The sequence below is a fragment of the Pelobates fuscus genome, chromosome 6 (assembly GCF_036172605.1).
Source record: "Pelobates fuscus isolate aPelFus1 chromosome 6, aPelFus1.pri, whole genome shotgun sequence".
In the NCBI taxonomy this organism is placed as follows: Eukaryota; Metazoa; Chordata; class Amphibia; order Anura; family Pelobatidae; genus Pelobates; species Pelobates fuscus.
The window spans coordinates 243,794,319-243,814,987 of record NC_086322.1 but is presented as its reverse complement, the minus strand read 5'-3'; the positions used below and the strand labels follow the sequence as shown (position 1 = coordinate 243,814,987).

Genomic DNA, 20,669 nt, shown 5'->3' with positions numbered 1-20,669 from the left:
CCCACTGGTTTCAATCAGAAACCACATTTTAATCATGCTTGCTCACAGAGCCCACTGTTTTTTCTTGTAACCCCTTAAGGACACATGACGTAAATATTCCGTCATGTTCCCTTTTATTTCAGAAGTTGTGTCCTTAAGGGGTTAAACCAGTATTGAAAACAGCTCAATGGAGCCCTCTAGTATTAGAATTTAGAATCATCTCCATAAGCAGAATGCACGTTAAAGAGTGTACTCCATTTCACTTTGTTGGTGAGTCACATACAATGGTAGTTGAGCACGATCCTTTGGCATTGCTAATTGTGCAGTTTTTACTGTGTATCTGGCAAAAAAGAGGTATTGTGTTATTTTTTTCATGATACTGGAATTATTTTTTAAGGTCTTTTGCAGAATATAAAAATAAAATGTAAACTTCTGCAGATCTTTTTGTGTAATATTTTTATCTAAATATGTGTGGTTTCAATATGATACCCCAGGGTCATAGCATATTTGTTTAGGACATTTGACAACTTTTTTGTACTTGCTGACAATTTTTGGCACTTCCTGCTTGTAAATGCCTACATTGTTTGTAGAGAAACTTGTGATAGGGAAACAACTCATCTAAAAGAGTTTTGACTGTCTGTAATTGCAGGCTTAGTTGGGGCATCCTCATCCTCAACACTTATCCGGAATAGGCTCTTCATTTTGTGCAGTCTTTAATTACTACTATTAGAATATATGTAAAGACTTGTGGACGAACTAGACCTGTGCTCCACTTGGACGTAATTAAAATTTAAAGCAAAGTTTCAAACCTTGAAACTGCTAAATGTCCAAAATGAGTACAATGTTATCACAAATTCTCAAATTAATGCAATGTTGCATGATTAATCTAAATATGCCCCAAATGTCATGTTTTCTGAATCTATCTAACTTTTTGTATGATTTCTTGCTATTTATTAAGTCTATGTCCTCTTAATTTCCTACCTTCTGGTCCCTCTCCATACTGTATAATACAGGGTCCAGATGTCTCCATTAAGGTTTGTTAAAACATGCATGAAAAAGGTCTGTGATAAAAACAATGCTGCCACATGTTGTCTTGGCATGTTTTTTCGTGTCCCCTCTTTAATAGGAAATTGGATCACTTTACAATAAAATAGCAAAAGGATATGTTTTTCAGAAAGGTTTCCGAGCGTTGTTAGAGTGCTTGACTGAAAACTGACCAGGTGCTCACAGTCACATGGGTTCTTAAACTCCGTCTCTCCTTTTATTTCCTCTGAAAACACAAAATATAATGATGACGATAGTAATTACTTTTCATAACATTCAATATTTATTAAATGTTTAATTATTTAATAAATAGGTAATTATGAGTAATGTATGCTTAGTTATTGGTAGAAAGTGGTTAAAATAAATGACACAATTAATAGGTGTGGCCACGAATTGGTAATGAGAAAATTACATTTACTGTGGACCATTTACAGTGGTTTTGAGGTCCACTGTCTTTTGTTCTGAGCTGGCTAATGACTCTGCTGGGGGAGGGGTTACATGTGTGGCTGCAAAGGCATTTAACTCTTTATATGCATAATTTCATTGAGAAACCCTGCACACATAGACTCTAATGACAATCACTGGTCCTTGCATAGACCAATCTTGTTACTGATTACAAACATGAAGGATAGTTTTATGGGACTTGGTTATTCGATAGACAAAAACTGCTTAAATCATACGATGTACTGCTTGTTTTTAATATACATTTTGTACACATATGTTACAACTGACATATTATTTTTGCACATAACTTTCAAACATATGTTTTGGCCGTGGTATGTACAACATCACTAATGGACTTTAGTTCATAGTGCCCAATGCAGATAAATGATTTACGTTGGTATGACTGATGCAAACTTAGCATCTATATTTGCAATAGAAAACAATGTAAGCTGCAAAACTGTTAATTAAACCTGTTAATTATGTTAATTTAACATACCTGGACAAATGTTCAACTTGAAATCCTCAGCAATTAGATTGATTGTACCAAAATCTGCTGTGTAGAAGGAATGCTTGCTAACTGGTTCTGATGCAATTTCATTTAATTCATCCTCAACAGCCTTACCAACACCCACTGCATACATAGTAATACCTGTCACAGAAAAGAATAATTAATGATTTTTGTTGAGATTACTTAAAAAGAAGCAAACTATATTTTGGCTGATCTACATCATCCATCCATCTATCCATCCTCCCTTACATCCATTGTGAGAGGATTAATCACCACATCTTTAATTCACCTCAGTTTTCTGATAATGTATCTTTAATACAAAGGAAAAAGTTTATTTTTACCAAAACCTACATCTTGGTATCCAAACCTTCCTAAATTTTTTTAGAATGTCCAATCAGTATTCATGGTCTCTGTACCTTTAATAAAGACTAGGGTTCCAGGTAGTGTAAACCTATTTCCACATATTAAATAAATTATGTTGAATGTTAATTATTCCTACCTGCTTCCTTAGCTTTCTTAGCCCATTCAGAAATATCATCTTGAGATCGGCCATCAGTAAACACCAAACCAATTCTTGGTATATTCTTGGAAGGATGCCGGGCTCCTTCCTCTTCAGAGAAGCTTTGTTCCACCATATGCTTGAGTGCCAAACCGGTCATTGTGCCTTTCTCCATATACTGTATATTCTTCACAGCGTTCTTGATATCATTTGCAGTTTTAAATTGGCTAAGCGGGAACTCTGTGCGCACCCGACTCGAGTACTGAACCAACCCAACATGTGTGCCATGGGCAGAAATATCCAGATTCTCCACTATCTTAATTACAAACTGCTTTACAAGTTCAAAGTTGTGTGGTCGGACGCTCTTTGAACCATCAATAACAAACACTAAGTCAATGTTACCAGTAGAACATTCTGCAAAAAAACACATTGACAATTAGTATTGCTACAAAAAAGAATGAACTATTTTTCACAATTTCTCTTAAATACTACTTTTCATGCTAAATACTTTTGTTAGCATTTGTAGCATTATTCTCTTTGCGATATGTGTTTCACATTTTTCTGAAACAGTTAAACATGCAATTTTAAAAGCTACACTATCACAGCTGGTGGATTTTATTGATTATCATCCCCCACATTATATTTTCTGATGGTAATTTGTTCCCCTCATTCATTACCAACAGACACTGTTTCTATAGCATCATGAGAGTTGTAGATCTATATTTTGTCCACCCCTGATTTAAAGGTTCTCTTAAACTCTAGACCTGTTTGCGCTTCATTACGATTACAAGCTCTATCTTCAAGCTCTATCTTCAGCGATCATCAATCGCTTCATTACGATTACAAGCTCTATCACATTTTACAGCAGGGAAGTTCGACCTTGGCCCTTTCCATTTTCCAGCATATTGTCTGGCAGTGAAATATGGGAAATATTATTTAGTTATTGCTGAAAGTACCTTGATCTAAAATTTACAAATTCCATCCTAGTTTTCCACAAAGCTTATTTCAGTAATAAACTAATGTTTTTTTATGTGTAACTAATTCCCTTTCAATTCACACTTTTAGATGAAGTGATATACTTATTTTGGGGATTTTTCTCCATTTTCCCCTCTGATCTTTCTGAGGTTGAGAGATAATTGATTTCCTTAGAGAGAAAAAAGACCTCTCCATGTGCAACATATAATATTTACTTTTTAGCCTGAACAATAGTGGGATCTGATTTGTATTTGACTCCACAATATACTGTGCTTGTTCAATTCGAACAGCACTGAATGGGCCTTTCTTCTTTTTACCCACTTAGTCAACAGTAATAACCACCCATTGGTTTATCTGAATGGGTAGAGTAAAAGACAAACAGAATGGAATCAGAATACAAAGAATAACTAGTATTTCCTATACTTACTGTTGCATGTTTTTCCATCAGCTTGCAGATCTTGTCCCTCTGGACAAATACAGTGGTATGAACCAGGAGTACTGACACATTTAAACTGACAACCATGATCCAAAACATTGCACATGTCATTGGCTGAAACGAAATAGTTAGTTCTGTTAATTCAGTAAACTCTGATGTATGGAAGTCTATTTTAAAGATGTGTAATTTGGCAATTGCCAACCATTGGGTTCTGCCATTAAAGTCTATGAAAAAAAGTCCTAGTCAGAAATCAAATTTGTTGGTTCTGAATATTCACCATTTGCTGCAAATCCAAAGAGTCAGCAAGTTGTTCTATATATTGTTTTCATAAGCAGTGTGTAAATGTCAGAGCTTTTATATTATTAATATTAAGTAGTTTCATTCATGAAAAGCACAAATTAAACTACTTGTCAAGCTATTAGTAGCCAAACCACAAACTTTTATTTTGCTGCATAGCTTCAATTGTTTGTTTTTTTGGGGGGGTTCTTTTTAACAGGTTTATTCACTATAGTGCATTGTGTGTAATTCAAAGTGAGTACAGAATGAAATTTGAAAATTGTAGGCCATAATAGCTGAGCTTAATTACCATCATATGACAGCCTGCAAGTCTTGGTAGTAAAACTCTTAGATCTCTAAACTGACTTTTAGTGCATCTGAATTTAGCAGCAATGCTGCTACTTATATATATTTAAATATTTCCCTAATTATTTCAGTGGCAATGCAGTCTAGACTGATAAATGATGCAAGTTTAGTGTACTTTTTTACACTGTTAATTACAAAATGTAATTACTGAGATGTCACTTTTTTAAAACAAATTCCTTATGTCATTTTTATGAGCAAAGGAAACACTTCATAGTACACTTACCCAAACAAGTCTTTCCATCACTCTGGAGAGTATATCCTTCATTGCAGCGACAGTAGTAGCCATTCAGAATGCTCACACATTCATGTTGGCAGCTGTGATTCCCATACGAGCAGTAGTTAATCACTAGAAGTCATACAACAAAAGCATTAAGTAATCACATACCATTTCACCTAAGTTTTTGAGTTAAAACAATTGTGTATTGCTTTGCATCTGGTATAAACCTGTCACTCAAGGGATTAAACACTGGCAGAACAAACCCCCGACTCTGTCATGAGCTAATTTGTTGTCGAAGTGTATTCAGTGTAATATTACTAACACGATGACATTTCTTCTGAAATAAATCAGTATAGAAAAAGGTCAGGGCTATTTCACAAGTTATTTCATTCAAAACTGGACCGACATGAAAGTTCTTTATAGATTTTGTTTTCAGATTTAATCAAACCTACAGAGGGATCTTGTTCAGACAAATATTTCATGTTGGAAAGAAATGAAAGCCCGTCTTGGACACGTTTCCTTCTGTTATCAAGACACAAGGCTCCATGGTATTGAAAAGTTTTGTTCAAATTATCTGAGCATGTTTAATTAAAATGTCTGACATCACAACAAAATTTGTGCTTTTAACCTATTCATAGCAGAAAGGTTACAAAATAAATAAATACAAATATAATCACATTTAAATTAAAGAGTTAAAAAAAAATTTTTATACTGATAAAAACAAGCTTTATATTAAAAAACAAACAAACAGCATTGTAGTGGTTATATTGCCAGTATAGCCCTGGCACTCCCATTGGACTTAGTAAAAACTTTTTAGAAGGTTTATTACCTGGGGTCTGCCTGGCACCTTACCTGCCTTCATAACATCTACCACAAAGTTGGAAGCTCTGTGGTTAGTCCAAAAGCTACTAAACAGGGTGTATCAGAGGTAAGGAGTAGCACATGACTGACACCAGGTTGTGGTGGAATCTCGGTAAAAATAAATTTCGTAGGCTGAGATTACCACGTGGCATGTGTACGTGCACATACTGGTGTATCGGTCGGTTGGTTGCACGTGGCAAAGATACGATCAGTAGCGTACGGAGCATGTGCGAGAATACCGGATATAGTATTCCCCTCCTCCATTGTGCTGGACAAGCCATGCGGTCAAGCAGGAAGTTAGTTCTTGTTCGTTTTGATTGGCTAGGAGAATGTGCGGGTGGAGCTTATTATGGGAGGAGTTATGTGCCTATATAAGGAGCCTGCACTATTGTCCGGGGCTCAGAACTTGTTGTATTTTGGTGACATTAGTCCCTCTGAGTCCCGATCGGTGAACCGAATAAAGCATCTCTCCCTTCCTGAAGAAACCTGTGTCCATCTCTCTGTGCTTGGCTTCCGTCAGTTTCTCCGGTATCAAGGTAAGAAGTCAAAATGGTTCCAAAATGGTTTGACTACCTCCAGAAACTTCTGGCAACATAACCATTACAATGTTACATTGCATTATTCCATGGATCTTGTAACTGTAAAGTCCCTTGTCCATTAAAAAAAATCAATAAACAAAAACAGAATTGCTCACTCTCACAACCCGTTTTCCTGGCACTGCAGGTCCCCTCTCCATCCCACCTCCCATCCCCGGTTGCTGAAGGGGTCAAAACCGCTCAAATGTCCATCGGCGCTGCTTCTTGGTCCGCCCACGCTTCTCCCCGTCACCACCTCAGCCGGCCGGGGAGACTGATCAATGTGCATGCATATTAGAGCTCCCCGTAGGAAAGCATTGAAAGTGCTTTCAATGCTTTCCTATAGGGATTTTAGCGATGCTGGAGGTCCTCACATAGCGTGAGGACGTCCAGCGAAGCTATTGCACAGAAAATCTGTGCTATAATCCTGGAAGTGCCCTCTAGTAGACAGCCACTAGAGGAATAATTACAGTTGCAGGGTTAAGGGTAGTGGGAGTTGGCACCCAGACCACTCCAATGGGCAGAAGTGGTCTGGGTGCCTGGAGTGTCCCTTTAAGCAAGCAATCTGAGCCCTTATAAGTATATCAGTGATATATAAATATGTACAGCTAGTAGTAGTACAAGAGAAATGTTGCAGATACTTTAGGCAAATGAAGAACTAGATGAACTAGAAGTATAAAACAGACACTTATCACACTCTTCTAAAGCTTTGAAATAAAAAACATGTAACACAAAATAATTCAATAAAACACAATATTATCAATGTGTTTTTTTTAAATTTTTTATTTTGTGCAGTGCATAAGATAGCAAATACGTTTTCAAAGACAATTCACATGACCAGATATGTTGATAATAAACTGTCATATATACAGCACTTTTTTATAAAATAAATGATTCAGCTAGAACATAGTTCCATGAGGTAAAGCAAAGGTAGAGTGGGAGAAACGGTTTGGTGCCTTGGAACTAGAGGTAGGTTCAGGAGGCATATACCACTTGCAAAAGCAGATAGATTTAAGACAGGTGATTAAGTTAAGCACACAAATAGGGGGGAAACAGCTCTTAGCCATAAGGAACATTGTGCACCTTAAGTACAACAGTAGATCTGCCTATCCGCAGTTAGGGTTCAGATGTCACCTAGCCTATGCCCCTGGAGGGAGAGTCCCAGCTTCAACCAATGTCAGCCACTTTGTAGAGGCCCCCACCAACAGCCCAAGCTCTTAAACTGCCCAGTGAAATCCTCACCAGGAAGACAATCTGGCCTCCTGCCGGAGCCTCCATCCGCAGTCCATCGGTCTTGCATGCATGTTCTAGGACAGGGGTAGGCAACCTACGGCACTAGTGCCATGCACGGCACTCGAGGTGTCTTTGCACGGCACTCAAGGCTGCTAGAGTCAAACAGGCTCTGGCCTATCAGGAGTCCCAGTAAAACTTCAGATATCTGCTAATCCGAAAAGGTGGTGAAGGACAATCCTCAATTTATGCATTGCAGCACGTAGAGGTAGTGATCTCAGATCACTTCCTCCCAGCACTTGTGAATAGGAAGCCACACTGCAGTAGAGCAGCTCGCAGTTGCTGTTGCAGCTCCTGTCCTTGACATGTACCTGGCCGGACTAGTCCCTACTGGAACCCAGGGAAGCCACCCACACTGCTAGATATACACAGACCTGCAGAATAAGCCTCCCCTCATACAAATAATACGAACAGCCCACACACAAACATACACACAATCACCACAAACGCAACACCACTAACAATCTACATACATGCACACAACCCCACATGCAATACCCCAAACAGCCCCCACATACTACCAAACGCACACTTTCACATATCCATCCACACACACACAATACCACAAGCAGCACCCATACACAGCTTACATTCATATGTATCATACACAATACCATAAACTACTCATGAACATAAACAATATAATAGCTCATATACGCAGGGCCTTCTTTAACGCGGGGAAAACTGGGCAGCTGCACCGTGAGCCCTGCTGGCCTCAACTATTTCTAACCCTCTGGCTGGTAATCTGCACACTAAGGAGGCCCACCGGGTGGCCCATGCACAAAGGTCAGCAGGGACCCGGCACACGCTGAGGTGCTTTAACAGTGCGAGCGGGCCCCTTGCTTTTCGGCAGCAGGCTGGGAGGAAGTGACGGCCACGCATCACTTCCTCCCACAAAGAGAGGAGCGCGCAGGAAAGAAGAGTAGGCAGATTGGAGGGGGCTGGCCAAGAGCTCTAGACCCCAACTCCCAACGCCTTCAGCCACCAACAGGAAAGGTAGGAAACTGGAGGGTGAGTTTTAAAGTGTATGTCTGTGTCAGTGTGTGTGTGTGTCAGTATGTTTGTGTGTCAGCATGTGTATGTGCCAGTATGTCTGTGTGTGTGTCAGTATGTCTGTGTGTGTGTGTCAGTATATCTGTGTGTGTGTCAATATGTTTGTATGTCAGCATGTCTATTTATGTGTCAGTATATCTGTGTCAGTATATCTGTGTGTGTGTGTCAGTATGTTTGTATGACAGCATGTCTGTGTGTATGTCAGTATGTCTGTGTGTGTGTGTGTGTGTGTGTGCTTGCAATCACGCCAACACCACATACAAACATATTCCACAAAAAACTGCTTAGTGCTAAATACAGACCTGCAAACATGAGTAAATGGTAGAGCCCCAGCTGTCAATGCATTTCTGGAGTTGCACGACAAATGGGGATCTACCTTTTAATCACCCGTGCAACAGGGAGACCGCCAAGAATTCTTGCACCTCTCTACTTTAGGTCCACCACTGTGTTGAGGTGTAGGACGTGATTGCATGCCTGGGAAGGGGGGGACAAGGTCCAGGGAGCCCTAAGCAAATGCTTTGCCCAGGGTCCAGTCATTATTAAAGACAGCCCTGCATATATACGCACAAATACAATGATACAAAGCAATTACAGTACAAACACAAGCAGAATACGGCAGCACACACACCTCGATTTATAAAAAAAATAGGACCGGCACGCTACAGGACATCACAATCCCATATCAGCACAGTGCTGCTAAAAGGTTGCCTACCCCTGTTCTAGGAGCAGGGGATCACCAAGTGAGACAGGTTATGCAAGTGATGAGGAGACTTGTGTCGATGGGATACAGACATAGGATGCTGTGGCCGCCTGTGCCATCTCCTCTTGATTGCCCCTCTGGAGATACGTGGTGGTAATCGGAACAGGCAATGATGGTTATTGAGATGGCTCCGTGGTGGCATGATGCTGTCTGCAGCGATAGAGGTAAGATCACGTTTGTCAATCTTCTCACAGAAGAGCGAACAAAAAGAGGAAAGTAGGAAGCCTAGAACGAGCACTCAATGTTTAAGGGGATAACCCTGGAGAAACTACTAAAGTAGTTAGGAACAAAAAAGAGAAAGGTGAGTGCCCTTAAATAGTTAATACATAACCTTTAATAATGCATTTAAAAAGTGGTAATAACCACACACAAAAATGACAAAAAAATGATCAAAAAACTGACACTGTAATCATTCTGGTGGGGAACCTAGTAGTTATAAACATGTGTTCGTGAACCTAGTGACCTCACCAGAAGCGTCAGTGTATGTTCCGACGTAAGGGGGTAAAACCCATATCTGTAGACCCCTACAACGTCAGAAACAAGGGGGGGCTTTCCAAGTGGGATAAATGGAGAGGACCTGTGCAGAGGTTTCCAGTGTCCTCACTGTGGAAAGCTATGTGCTAAAAGGATAGTTTAGCACAAACATCAGACACGGGTGAACTGCCCACAATGTCTGTAAGTGTTCCAACGTTAATGGGTAAAGTCTCTGTATATAGACCCCTAAAAGCGTCAGAAGAGAATTAATTAAAAAGCTTCACTAGTCAAACCAAAATCTATAGAGAGGTCCTGTTCAAAAGTTTTCAGTGTCCTCTCAGGAGAAGCTAGGTGCAAAAAAGCAGTAATTTTGCACATAATGTACATGAGGTGTAAGTGTATACTGAGGCCACCTGGGTACAAGGCATCAGTACATTTACTTTAACCATATATTATAGGCATAAATAAGTAACGAGTACATAGATGAATAGCGTAAATTAAATCTTGAGTATAGGTGAATGGGCGATCGTGATGGTTGGGATCTCTTGGGTGGAGATCACTAATGCACCCGATACACAGTGTAGCCCCAATTAACAATGTATGGACCTATAAGTCTCGTATCGTGCCCTATCGGGCCTTATGGATATATGGACGGGTACATTTACGATCAGAAGTATACCCCGGATACATTATACATAGATAAATGTTCTCACAGAAGAGCTCACAGATATGATCAAAGAGCCTAATGAATGGCTCCACGAGTGTAGGTGGATGCAAGGATGAGCCCATATCCAATGGGTGGCCATTTTAAAAGGTAGGCCTTTACTCTCTGGTTTGCCAAGAAGCAGGAGATCTCAGTCGATCTTCTCACAGAAGAGATCACAGATATGATCAAAGGGCCTAAAGAATGGCTCCACGAGTGTAGGTGGATGCAAGGAGGAGCCCATATCCAATGGATGGCCATTTTAAAAGGTAGGCCTTTACTCTCTGGTTTGCCAAGAAGCAGGAGATCTCAGCCGGTGACCACTCCAATTCACCAGTGGGGACTGGGATATCCTCCGCCTGTCCAAAGGGGTGGGGAAAAGGGCACAAGAGTAACTGGCTCCAATTCAAGGCTAAGGGTCGCCTGCACCCACCTCTCCAAGTGCAGCTTTAGACAGAAAGTCAAACACTTTTTTTGTCCTTCAGTTTCAGACAAGAGAGTTCCAAATGCTTAGCAGTGTGTTCCCCAGGATTTACAACAAGCTGTTAGCCGATAAAAGAACAATAAAGTCCACTTTTGGGAACAAGAAGTGGATTTTCCTGGGGAGCTCCGGCACCTTGCGACTGTCTCCTTAGGCTGTCAGGTCCCGCTCTCCTATCAATGTGTTTTATGATGACTTTATGTATAATTGTAAATAGATAGACAGAGCGAAGGACAGGAAAACAAGCATGCAGAAAGCTATGTGAATATTTTAAGAAACATGATTACAAGAAACATAATTACATTTGGAAGTCCTGTTTCTCTGTAAATAGATTTGCTGTTTATTTTAACATATTGTGGAAATATAATTAAATTAATCTTTATTTCTAGATTACAAATCCTTGCTATTTACCCATGTAAAACAGATTTGCAATTTTGCATGTAAAATGTTTGACTCAAGTTCTTAACGGTTTCTCAAGCCAGCAGTTAATGAAAGCAAACATAATTACTATCTTAACACTGCAAATCTGGATAACAGCATATAACAGTATAGTTCATACTGAGTCTTTTTTTGTATGGATTGGAAGAGGTCTGATTTGTACACTGACATTTAGGAAATATTATGTCTATGTTTGAAAAATCTTTCTAAAAAAAAGAAATCATATCAATTATTAAACCAAATTTAAAAAAAAATGTGTTCTAAGAAAAATATGAACTTACTTGTGCAAGTCTTTTTATCATTGTTTAGTTGGTAGCCAGTATGACAGGCACAAGAGTAAGATCCAAGGGAGCTAATGCAGAGTTGTTCACATCCATGATTTCCCTTGGCACACAGATCTATTACTGAAAAGGAAGATCTTCAGGTTACCTATAGAACATTTTACAATCACATTGACATTCCAACTGATATTGCATTTTTATAAGTTGATTGTCGACACTCAATGGGCTCATAAATATCAACAAAAAATGTGAAGCCTTTTCCTTTGCCCAGAATCCAAATAAATACATTGTTGTGAGACAAAAAAAACCCCCAAACAATTATGCCAGGAATTCGAATCTCCAATAGCGATGTTAGTTTCAGGTTTTGTTTTAAATGCTAATTTCTACAGAAATTAAACAGAAAACAATAGGACCCTTAAAGGGCGCTTAAAGGACGCTTAAAGGGACATCAATTTGTTTTAATATAAACTTTATGTATTTTTTTCCAAGTTATGTATATTTACATTTTTACAAGAAATCAATTGCCAACAACCCCTCTTTCTGACAGCAATCTTTATGCACTTTCTGTTGGACTGTCAGTTCTCTGATCCAGTGCTTACTATTTTGCACCTGTTTCTTATCGGAGCTGCCTGATAGACAATGTTGCAGGAAGAAAAAGCACACAATTTTGACAAGTAATGGCCTGTTCTCCTTTTTTTCCGTTAATAGTCACTTCTTATTTGATTTGTGAATAATAGCAACATTACATGGCTGTCCCCTAACCATCAATTATGTGTATTTCCCATCACTAATCTCTTTTTATCGGCACCACAGATGGAACTCTGAATTATGATTTAAACAAATATGTCCATTGCACAACTCTGTTGTTCGGCTATAGATCCACGTGGAGCTTCCAGGGGTGTCACCGGGGGTAGGGTGTGTGTGTGTATGGGTCAGTCTATGTACTCACACACATGTATAGACATTTTATAACTGCCCCCTTACTTTTGTCCCTGGCCCCTCATGTGCCCCCCCTAAATATGAATCCTGGAGACGCCACTGGGAGCTTCAGAGTTATGTAATCTGGACAACCCGCTAGTAAGCTTAAATTCAGACAAATTGCAATTCAGCTGAAAACAAATGCACAAGTCTACCAATCAACACAGCTATGTGCTCACTCATAACATTCTTGGTATTACAGGTAGTGATGTCGCGAACATGAAATTTGACGTTTGCGAACGGCGAACGCGAACTTCCGCGAACCGCCATAGACTTCAATAGGCAGGCGAATTTTATAACCTACAGGGACTCTTTCTAACCACATTAGTGATGGGCCCCCACCCACCTGAGCGGTGGGTAGGGGCCCTAAACAAGAATAAGGGGGGACCTAATGTCAGGTGGGGGCCGGGGGGAGGACAATAGGCCCCCCCTATTGGTATTTAGGGCCCCCACCTGCCGCTCAGGGGTGGGGGCCGGGGGGGAGGACATTAGGTCCCCCCTTATTCCCCATTTGCACTACAAGCAAAGTCTTTTCCAATCCTCCATCTATTGCTATTTACTTTGTGTCACAGAGTTGGTGGCTGCTGTTTGAAGAAGCCTTTATCCAGGTCCGTTAATGTTTGCATGTAACAAGCAATGAACATTTTGTTGTTTGTAGAACTCAGCTATGTTGACATAAATTCTGTTAGGGTCATTCACTAAATTGTAAACTTAGAAATTCTTTATGGAGCAAGAGAATTGCTTATTTAGTTTTTGGGTCATATTTTCCAACACAGATATGTTTTCCAGTTTAGCTATTGTGGTCTAAAATCTGATATCTTCTTATTAATTGTCTACATGTGCTGGTTTAATGAGAGATCTTGATGAAAAGTTCTGGCCCGAATAGCTAAGCTGTGACTATAGTTTTATAATTTTTATAAAACATCTATTATAAGCCTAACTTTTACAATTTAATTTTTAGTTCAGTACTACTTGTGAATAAACCACATTGGCCCAAATTTATTATTTTTGGATATGTTTTTCAAAGGATTTAATATTTTGAAGAACACTTTTTAATATTTTTATATTTTGATATATTTTTTACATTGTAATATTTCGAAAGAATCATTTAAAAAACGTACCCAAAAAGATTAAATAATTTGAAAAATATATCCAAAAATATTAAATGGAGTACATTGTGTCAACCCTCTGCTCTCCAGATATTCATAATCAATTGTTGTCGCAGTTCACAATGTGCATTTGCTGTTTTAAAATACAATAAATATCCGGCTTTGAGTGACAAGACTTACTTGAGCAAGTCTTTTTATCATTGTTTAGTTGATAGCCACTACTACAGGCACATGAATAAGAACCAGGGGAGCTCACGCAAAGTTGTTCACATCCATGATTTCCTTGGAGGCACATATTGATCACTGAAAAAGAAATCTCCAGTTATCTAAAAGACATATTATGCAGACATAAATGAAAAATCATCATGAGTTGCAACAACACTTTTGGATTTACATATTCTATACTTGACAGCCATTCTGACTGCCATTCTGGGGTCAAGAAGGAATTTGTTTCCTAGTTTGTTGCAAAATTGCAACAAACTGGGTTTTTTGCCTTATTTTGGATCAACAGCAAAAACAAATGTGAGGAAGGCTGAGCTTGATGGACGCAAGTCCCTTTTCAGCTATGTAACTATAATGTAGCTTATGATGTACAATAGTTTTAATATTGGAATAAGTCATGCCTTGTAACATGCCTAGTACTTCTGGACACTTGTTGATGGCCTTTAGTGGACCATTTAGTTTTAGTTATTGTTATTAGATGCTGTGAAAACTTGTGATCTGGTGAATTATAAAACTTGAATATTTAGATATGGTTACACAAAATATAAAATAAATAGAGAGGAATTATTGAATTATTTTCAATTATCCATATGAACAATATGATGGGGCATGGCAATAGTTGTACTCAATATTTTTAGACTTGGATGAATTAAGTAGTCATGCATGAAACGTTTCAATTTACAATAGACATGACTTTTGCCCTATAAAATGGACGATGAATGGATGTTTATGATCCAAGGAGAGAATATTTTGTGCTAGTTACATATGCAATTCTTGTATATACTTAGATCAATGAGCAAAAGCAGATAATTTATTGGTTCACATACATCTACCCCTTGGAGAAGCATATGTATGTTTCAAAAGGTTTTACAAGTAATGGAACCACTACTTTCCAGTTACGTATTTGTTGTATCACACAATAAATATTTCATGCTTTACAAAAGATTTATGTAGTTAGTATTAATGGGCAGTTTTCAATCACTTACTTCTATTTTAAGATTAGGAATTGCAACATACCAACAAAATGTACAATGAATTAATAAAATCATTGTTTATAACAAACCAAACAAAATGTCAATTTAAGAAATGTGAGTGCAGAAGTGTGACGCATGTTTTGACTTGGGGCCATTCCACTTAGTTTAAGAAATTAATTAACAACAGCAATATCCGGGTAAAAAAAAAAAACTAAGTTAGAGATCAACATCTCAAATGTATACTTCTTTGTCTTTCCAGAAAGAATAAAATACTTTATTTGGAGGAACAAAACAATCTGCTTACTGTAAACTCCAAAGTAAAATGTTTGAAGAGCATGATGTAAAAAACATCATATGTGCCAAGCATTTATTATACAAAACTGGCAATATAATGATTTAAATTTAATTTAGGTTAAATTAATTCTGAAAAGTGGACAATGTCCACATGGATAACTACATGCTGAGGTCTGCAATCCTCAGTTTTTTTTTATTAAAGCAAGATAAAATAAGGCATTTAGCATCGCAGGCAGAAAAAATAAACAATGATTGTCCTCGAAGGAAGCAAATGAGTGTAAACTGAAATAGTAAGGGCATTCAAGTAGATTATGTCCGAGTACAAGGCTGTACTGCATTGAAGGGACATGTGGCTGTCATGGCTTTACCTGCAGTTTACAATTATGATGACTGGAGATGCAGCTGGTTTTGAATCAGGCATGCCATCTCCAGTCATGAATTTAAAAGAGACCCTTCAAGCACTGGCCAATTTTCTTTATATTAAAAAGTGCTTTATAAGTATGCTTTAAATCCTCCAAATATTAGAAACAAACTAATAAATCACTGTGATGCTAAACACTGCAGAGTTTTGCTTTAACTTCAATTTCCAACAGGAATTTGAATACTTAGGTAGTCAAAATTGTGGCTGCCATTTTCTCTACTAAAACTCCCATCACATGGGTTATGCCACAACAAGCATATGTGAGGAAGGCTGAACTTGATGGACGCAAGTCTCTTTTCAGCTATGTAACTATGTAACTATGTAACTCATCCCAGGCTATCACCCAAGAAAATAATGCTTGATTTGAGAGTTGTAGTAGCTTTTTATTCAGAGCTTAGTCACATTAAAGGAACACTCCAAGCAAAATAACCAGTACAACACACTACCATGGTGCCTCTCCCCCTCATGTAAATAGTCACATTGTTTAGTAACAGTTTAACTTCTTATCTGTGATCCACAAGGTGCCACTCCCACCTCCTTACAGCCAGAAGTGAAAGCCAGAAAGCTTCTGATAGGAGTTTATGTTAACTCTCCTGAGGTAATCCCTGCGATGCAGGGTCATCTGAGTGGGGCCCAAGAGGAGGTCGGTAATGGAGTCATGAAGTCCCTGGGTAAGAAGTCAAGTCGTTACTAAAAAGGTTTGACAACTTACATTAGGAGAAGGGTGCCAGGGCACTCATGGCACCATAACCACTACAATGTGCTATAATGGTTACGGTACTTGGGAGTGTTCCTTTACTAGTGAACATTTGGTAAACATATAGTTTTTACACAAATATTTGCAATACATATGGCACAAATTAAACTATTCAGATAAAATGTATACACTTAAACTTACCAGAGCATGTTTTCCCATCTGCATTCAGTTTGTACTCTGGGTTACATTCACAGTAATATGAACTGGGAACGCTAACACAGGTATGCTGGCATCCATGGTCCATTTCAGTGCACATGTCAACATCTATAAAATAAAGGTTTATAACAACATCCATTTTTTTTTTTTTTAGATTACTAGTTTTCTACTTCAATTTGACAAATCTTAAACTTGAAAGGGACAAGCTGGGCAAAAAATAGCCAAGCTTATCTTAAACAAACAAACAAACAAACAAACAAAGCATAAATAAATAAAATAAAATAATAAGTCACATTTTGTTACCAGAGTTGTTGCCTAGATTGACATATAGCATTTATACAATAATTGGATTCTTCTTGTTCTGCTGACTGCTTCCCACAGAGTCCATTACGCTGAATGCCAACATTGGTTGTTGTGTAGATGCCTCTGGCCTCTTTGCAACCATAGAGCTAACATTTATCTATCTGTTCAGTTACCTAAATCTATTTTTTTTTTCATGACCCCTGTCTTTCATTTTTAACCCCTTACCCACTGCATTCAAATGGGTGAGGGACCTTTTGCCAGACATTTTACTAGTTAGGGAGTTGACGTCCAGCATGACTGTCGACCTGATTCCATTGGTAAGCTTTCACCCACCACACATTGTAAAGGGGCATGTAGGAACATTTGTTCCCCTATATTTTATATTTTCCTCCTTTTTAGTGCCCCCCTTCTGATATTAATCCACAAATCTCAAAGTGTGACGGGACCTAGGCAAAACACTAACCACGGGAGTATGCAGACTCAATGCCTTGCCTCCCCTCCTAACCAGGTGAGTTCAATAACAATTTTAAATGTACATGATGTCCGTTTAAATGTTGGATTGTGTTTCTTATTGAATTAGACTTGACAAACACTCATGTAAGAAATGAAGCGTCGACACTTTATTCTCTTTCTAAATAAAGACTGCTATTAGAAGAAACCATATTTATTCTAAACATATCAATCAAACCAGTCAGAAATGATTTATAGTCAAGAAAAACAGCTTTGTGAATGAATCATGAATGAGTGATGTTATTGCACACACAAATTACCAGTAATGAGTTATTTGGAAATTGGTGCTATAATTAACTTTTCATACAGTGATGCTATGGGATTTACTTATAAGATATTTTAAGAACGAGCTAAATAAAACATTGTTCTTTATGGCCGTTTTCTTCCCTTTCCAGTCAAGGCATCCTACTAGTTGTCTGATATAAACTGTACTTTTTGAATTTTTTTTTAAAAAATGAACATTTTTGCTTTTAATATTCATTGCAATAATCTTTTTAAATTCACAGCCGGTGTTCTCAAGTATTCCCGTGGAGACCTTCAACAAACTAGGTATATTGGCAGACCCCTGGGAAATACCAGTGAAGTTTTGCAGCACTATATGTTTAAATATCTTGTGAGTGGAACTGATAACAATGTAGCAATTTACATTGTTTCAATACTGCAATATTATTTGCATGTATATCTTTTTCTAGGATCAGCTGAAACCCCACCCCGTATGTTTTTTTTTTTTTTTTTGTATGCTGGATGTGAAAGAAGCTATTCAGGAGAAGCCTTAAAAGGTCCATCTTTAGCAAGCTAAGTTTATATCTACAATGTATTTACTGTATACAGCTTTTATGATATTTTTTTTAACTATAATTTCTCTTTATGTAGGTCTAAGCTGTTTTCTCAATGCTTCAAACTGAGAATTTAGTAGAGTGGAACATTTCCCCCCCAAATGATATGGGCCAACTATATACTTTAGTGGGGTGTATACAATCCAAAATGAATGTTGAATAGTGAAACTAAAACAGTTTTAACTCACCACATAGTTTATCCTGAAACTGAATTGCAAAATGCTGAATGAGATCAAATGATTCAACATGGAAAACATGATCATCAAGTGGTGGGGAAGCCATGGCTCTTAGTGAAGTTACATCTGCCCTTTGGACACCAACTGCATAGATTTCTATACCAGCATCACGAGCCTGAGCTGCCACGTCTGTAACACGATCCTGAGGTCTACCATCAGTCACAATAATTGCAACTCTTGGAATTCTTTGTGACAATGGCCTAGCTCCTTCTTCAACGGTAAAGGCAACATTTGTGGCGTACTGGATTGCCAAGCCGGTCATTGTTCCTTGTGCCAGAGGAATGAATTCATTTATTGCTTTTTCTATGTCAGACTTTTTAGAAAAGGTCTTGAGGGAGAAAACATTTTGTACTTGACTGGAGTATTGTACTACTCCCACCCTTGTCAATGTAGGGCCAATGTCAAGTGAATTAATGATATCAATCATAAACTTTCTCACGCTTTCAAACTCAAAAGGTCGAACACTTCTCGAGCTATCGATTATGAAGACAAGATCCATTGGACCAGTTTTACATTTTTTCTCTGAAATATAGAAACAGAAATAAAAATGAAAAAAACAAATTAACAATATACATCTCTCTAATGAGTACAGTTAAATTAATAATTCAGATTTTATGCTCTTCTGCAAAGAAAAAAATTAAACTAGTTTATACACGGCCAAGATTGGGAGTTGAATATACCATTTGGAAACAAATTTAATATATATTGTACGGAAATAGAGGATGACAAATTGGTGGTAGATAGGGATATAACTCATCATTTGCCAGGGGAACTCTTCACAGTTTTTTTTTAAGATCTCTATTTGGCATACATTGAGTAAGGAGGAACTTGGATCTTTATCTCTTGACTCATTCATCCGCGTCTCATTGGAGGGATCATAGTGTCTGGAGTCCCCTGGTGTTATAGAATTGCAGAATTACCTGGCTGAGAGCTCCAGATACCAGAGGGTTTTCCTTGTACTGAAAACATGTCAGACAGTAGGGATGCAAAGATTATGGAAGTGCCAAATAATTTTATTGATGATTTTTTGTGATTAAACCTTTCTTCTGTTGCATAAAAACTGAATGTAGCATATAGCTGATAAATACTCATACCAACATTTTTATAATGTTTTTTAGTTGTTTAATCAGAATTTGAAACATGCACACCTTTTACATTTTTAAAATGCACAGCAGTCATTTGAGAGGGAATTCTTGTCCAATAATTTTACAGAAAAGTGACAAATGTGTAGTAAAGATGCAAAATTTCCTGTGAGGATAAAATAAAAGCTTGCTCCTATTTCTATGCGTGGCACTTCATATTGAATTGTAAACTCACAGATGCATAAGTAATCATGGTAAAAAAAGAAGAATTACAATAACCTGCACATATCTGTAAAAAAATATACGACATTTAAAATACATCTAAAACATGTAACTTTTGGTCCTCAGTTACAAAAAAAGACCTTGCACACAGATGCAACAGTTCCTAATACATAGTCCTCAAACCAACTGCTGCCGTGACCGAGGGATGATGGTAAACTACAACATTATAAATGATGCTGAAAAATTCAAATGGTAGCTCATGATGGGAATTAGGTTAGTTGGAGATGTATTCTCCTGCCTTAATGTAAGGCATACAGTATGTCTTGTCATATTAAAACAGTAAAGCATTATTTAAGTTTGCTTGAACATCAGGATTTTACCGCAGCAGCAAAGGAAGCAAAATGTGGCATATTGACATAATTTTGGCAAAGCAAAATGTTTGCTTTTAGATCATGTGTAAAGTCTACAAACAAAAGGGCTCTCTTTAAATAAGCTGTGGTTGTTTGAGGTTACAGATATTTCCCTAGCATGTCGCAAGTCTGTACAGCAAATCGAATTTCAAATGCCTGGAAAAAGTTCAGTCTTTGTAAATCTCTTGGCAGACAGGCCTTGCTGATCCATGGAGACCACCTTCTGTGCAGTCTTAGTGGGGTTTTACTTGCTTTTTCAGATAAAAGACTATTTATGCTTTTTTTTTTTTTTTTAATATCTAGCCTTTATATCACATTATAACACATGAGTTTATATGCTGCAAAATTGCAAGTATATCCCTTTATCTGTTTTTTTTAAATTAATCAATTATGAGATGGATGCACAAGAAAAAGGTAGAGATAAAAATAGTACCAAAAATCATAACAAATATATATATATATATTGCTACAATATTTTAGTTTAACATTAATCCTAAAA

General features: G+C 37.8%; 1 protein-coding gene across 5 annotated transcripts in view; it reads right to left on the bottom strand.

Annotated features, from left to right (window-relative positions):
• The window catches only part of MATN4 (matrilin 4), an 89,579-nt gene that overhangs the window by 10,867 nt on the left and 58,043 nt on the right, over window positions 1–20,669 (bottom strand). For 2 of the 5 annotated variants that reach the window (XM_063458907.1, XM_063458908.1), the window contains exons 3-11: window positions 18,409–18,978; window positions 16,557–16,679; window positions 13,928–14,050; window positions 11,661–11,783; window positions 4,751–4,873; window positions 3,877–3,999; window positions 2,475–2,888; window positions 1,964–2,116; window positions 1,147–1,249 (exon numbers count right to left, since the gene is read on the bottom strand). In XM_063458907.1, the coding sequence (XP_063314977.1) occupies window positions 1,147–1,249; window positions 1,964–2,116; window positions 2,475–2,888; window positions 3,877–3,999; window positions 4,751–4,873; window positions 11,661–11,783; window positions 13,928–14,050; window positions 16,557–16,679; window positions 18,409–18,978 (1,855 nt within the window). The remainder of the gene's footprint in view (window positions 1–1,146; window positions 1,250–1,963; window positions 2,117–2,474; window positions 2,889–3,876; window positions 4,000–4,750; window positions 4,874–11,660; window positions 11,784–13,927; window positions 14,051–16,556; window positions 16,680–18,408; window positions 18,979–20,669) is intronic. The other 3 variants (XM_063458909.1, XM_063458910.1, XM_063458911.1) reach the window with 3 other exon arrangements.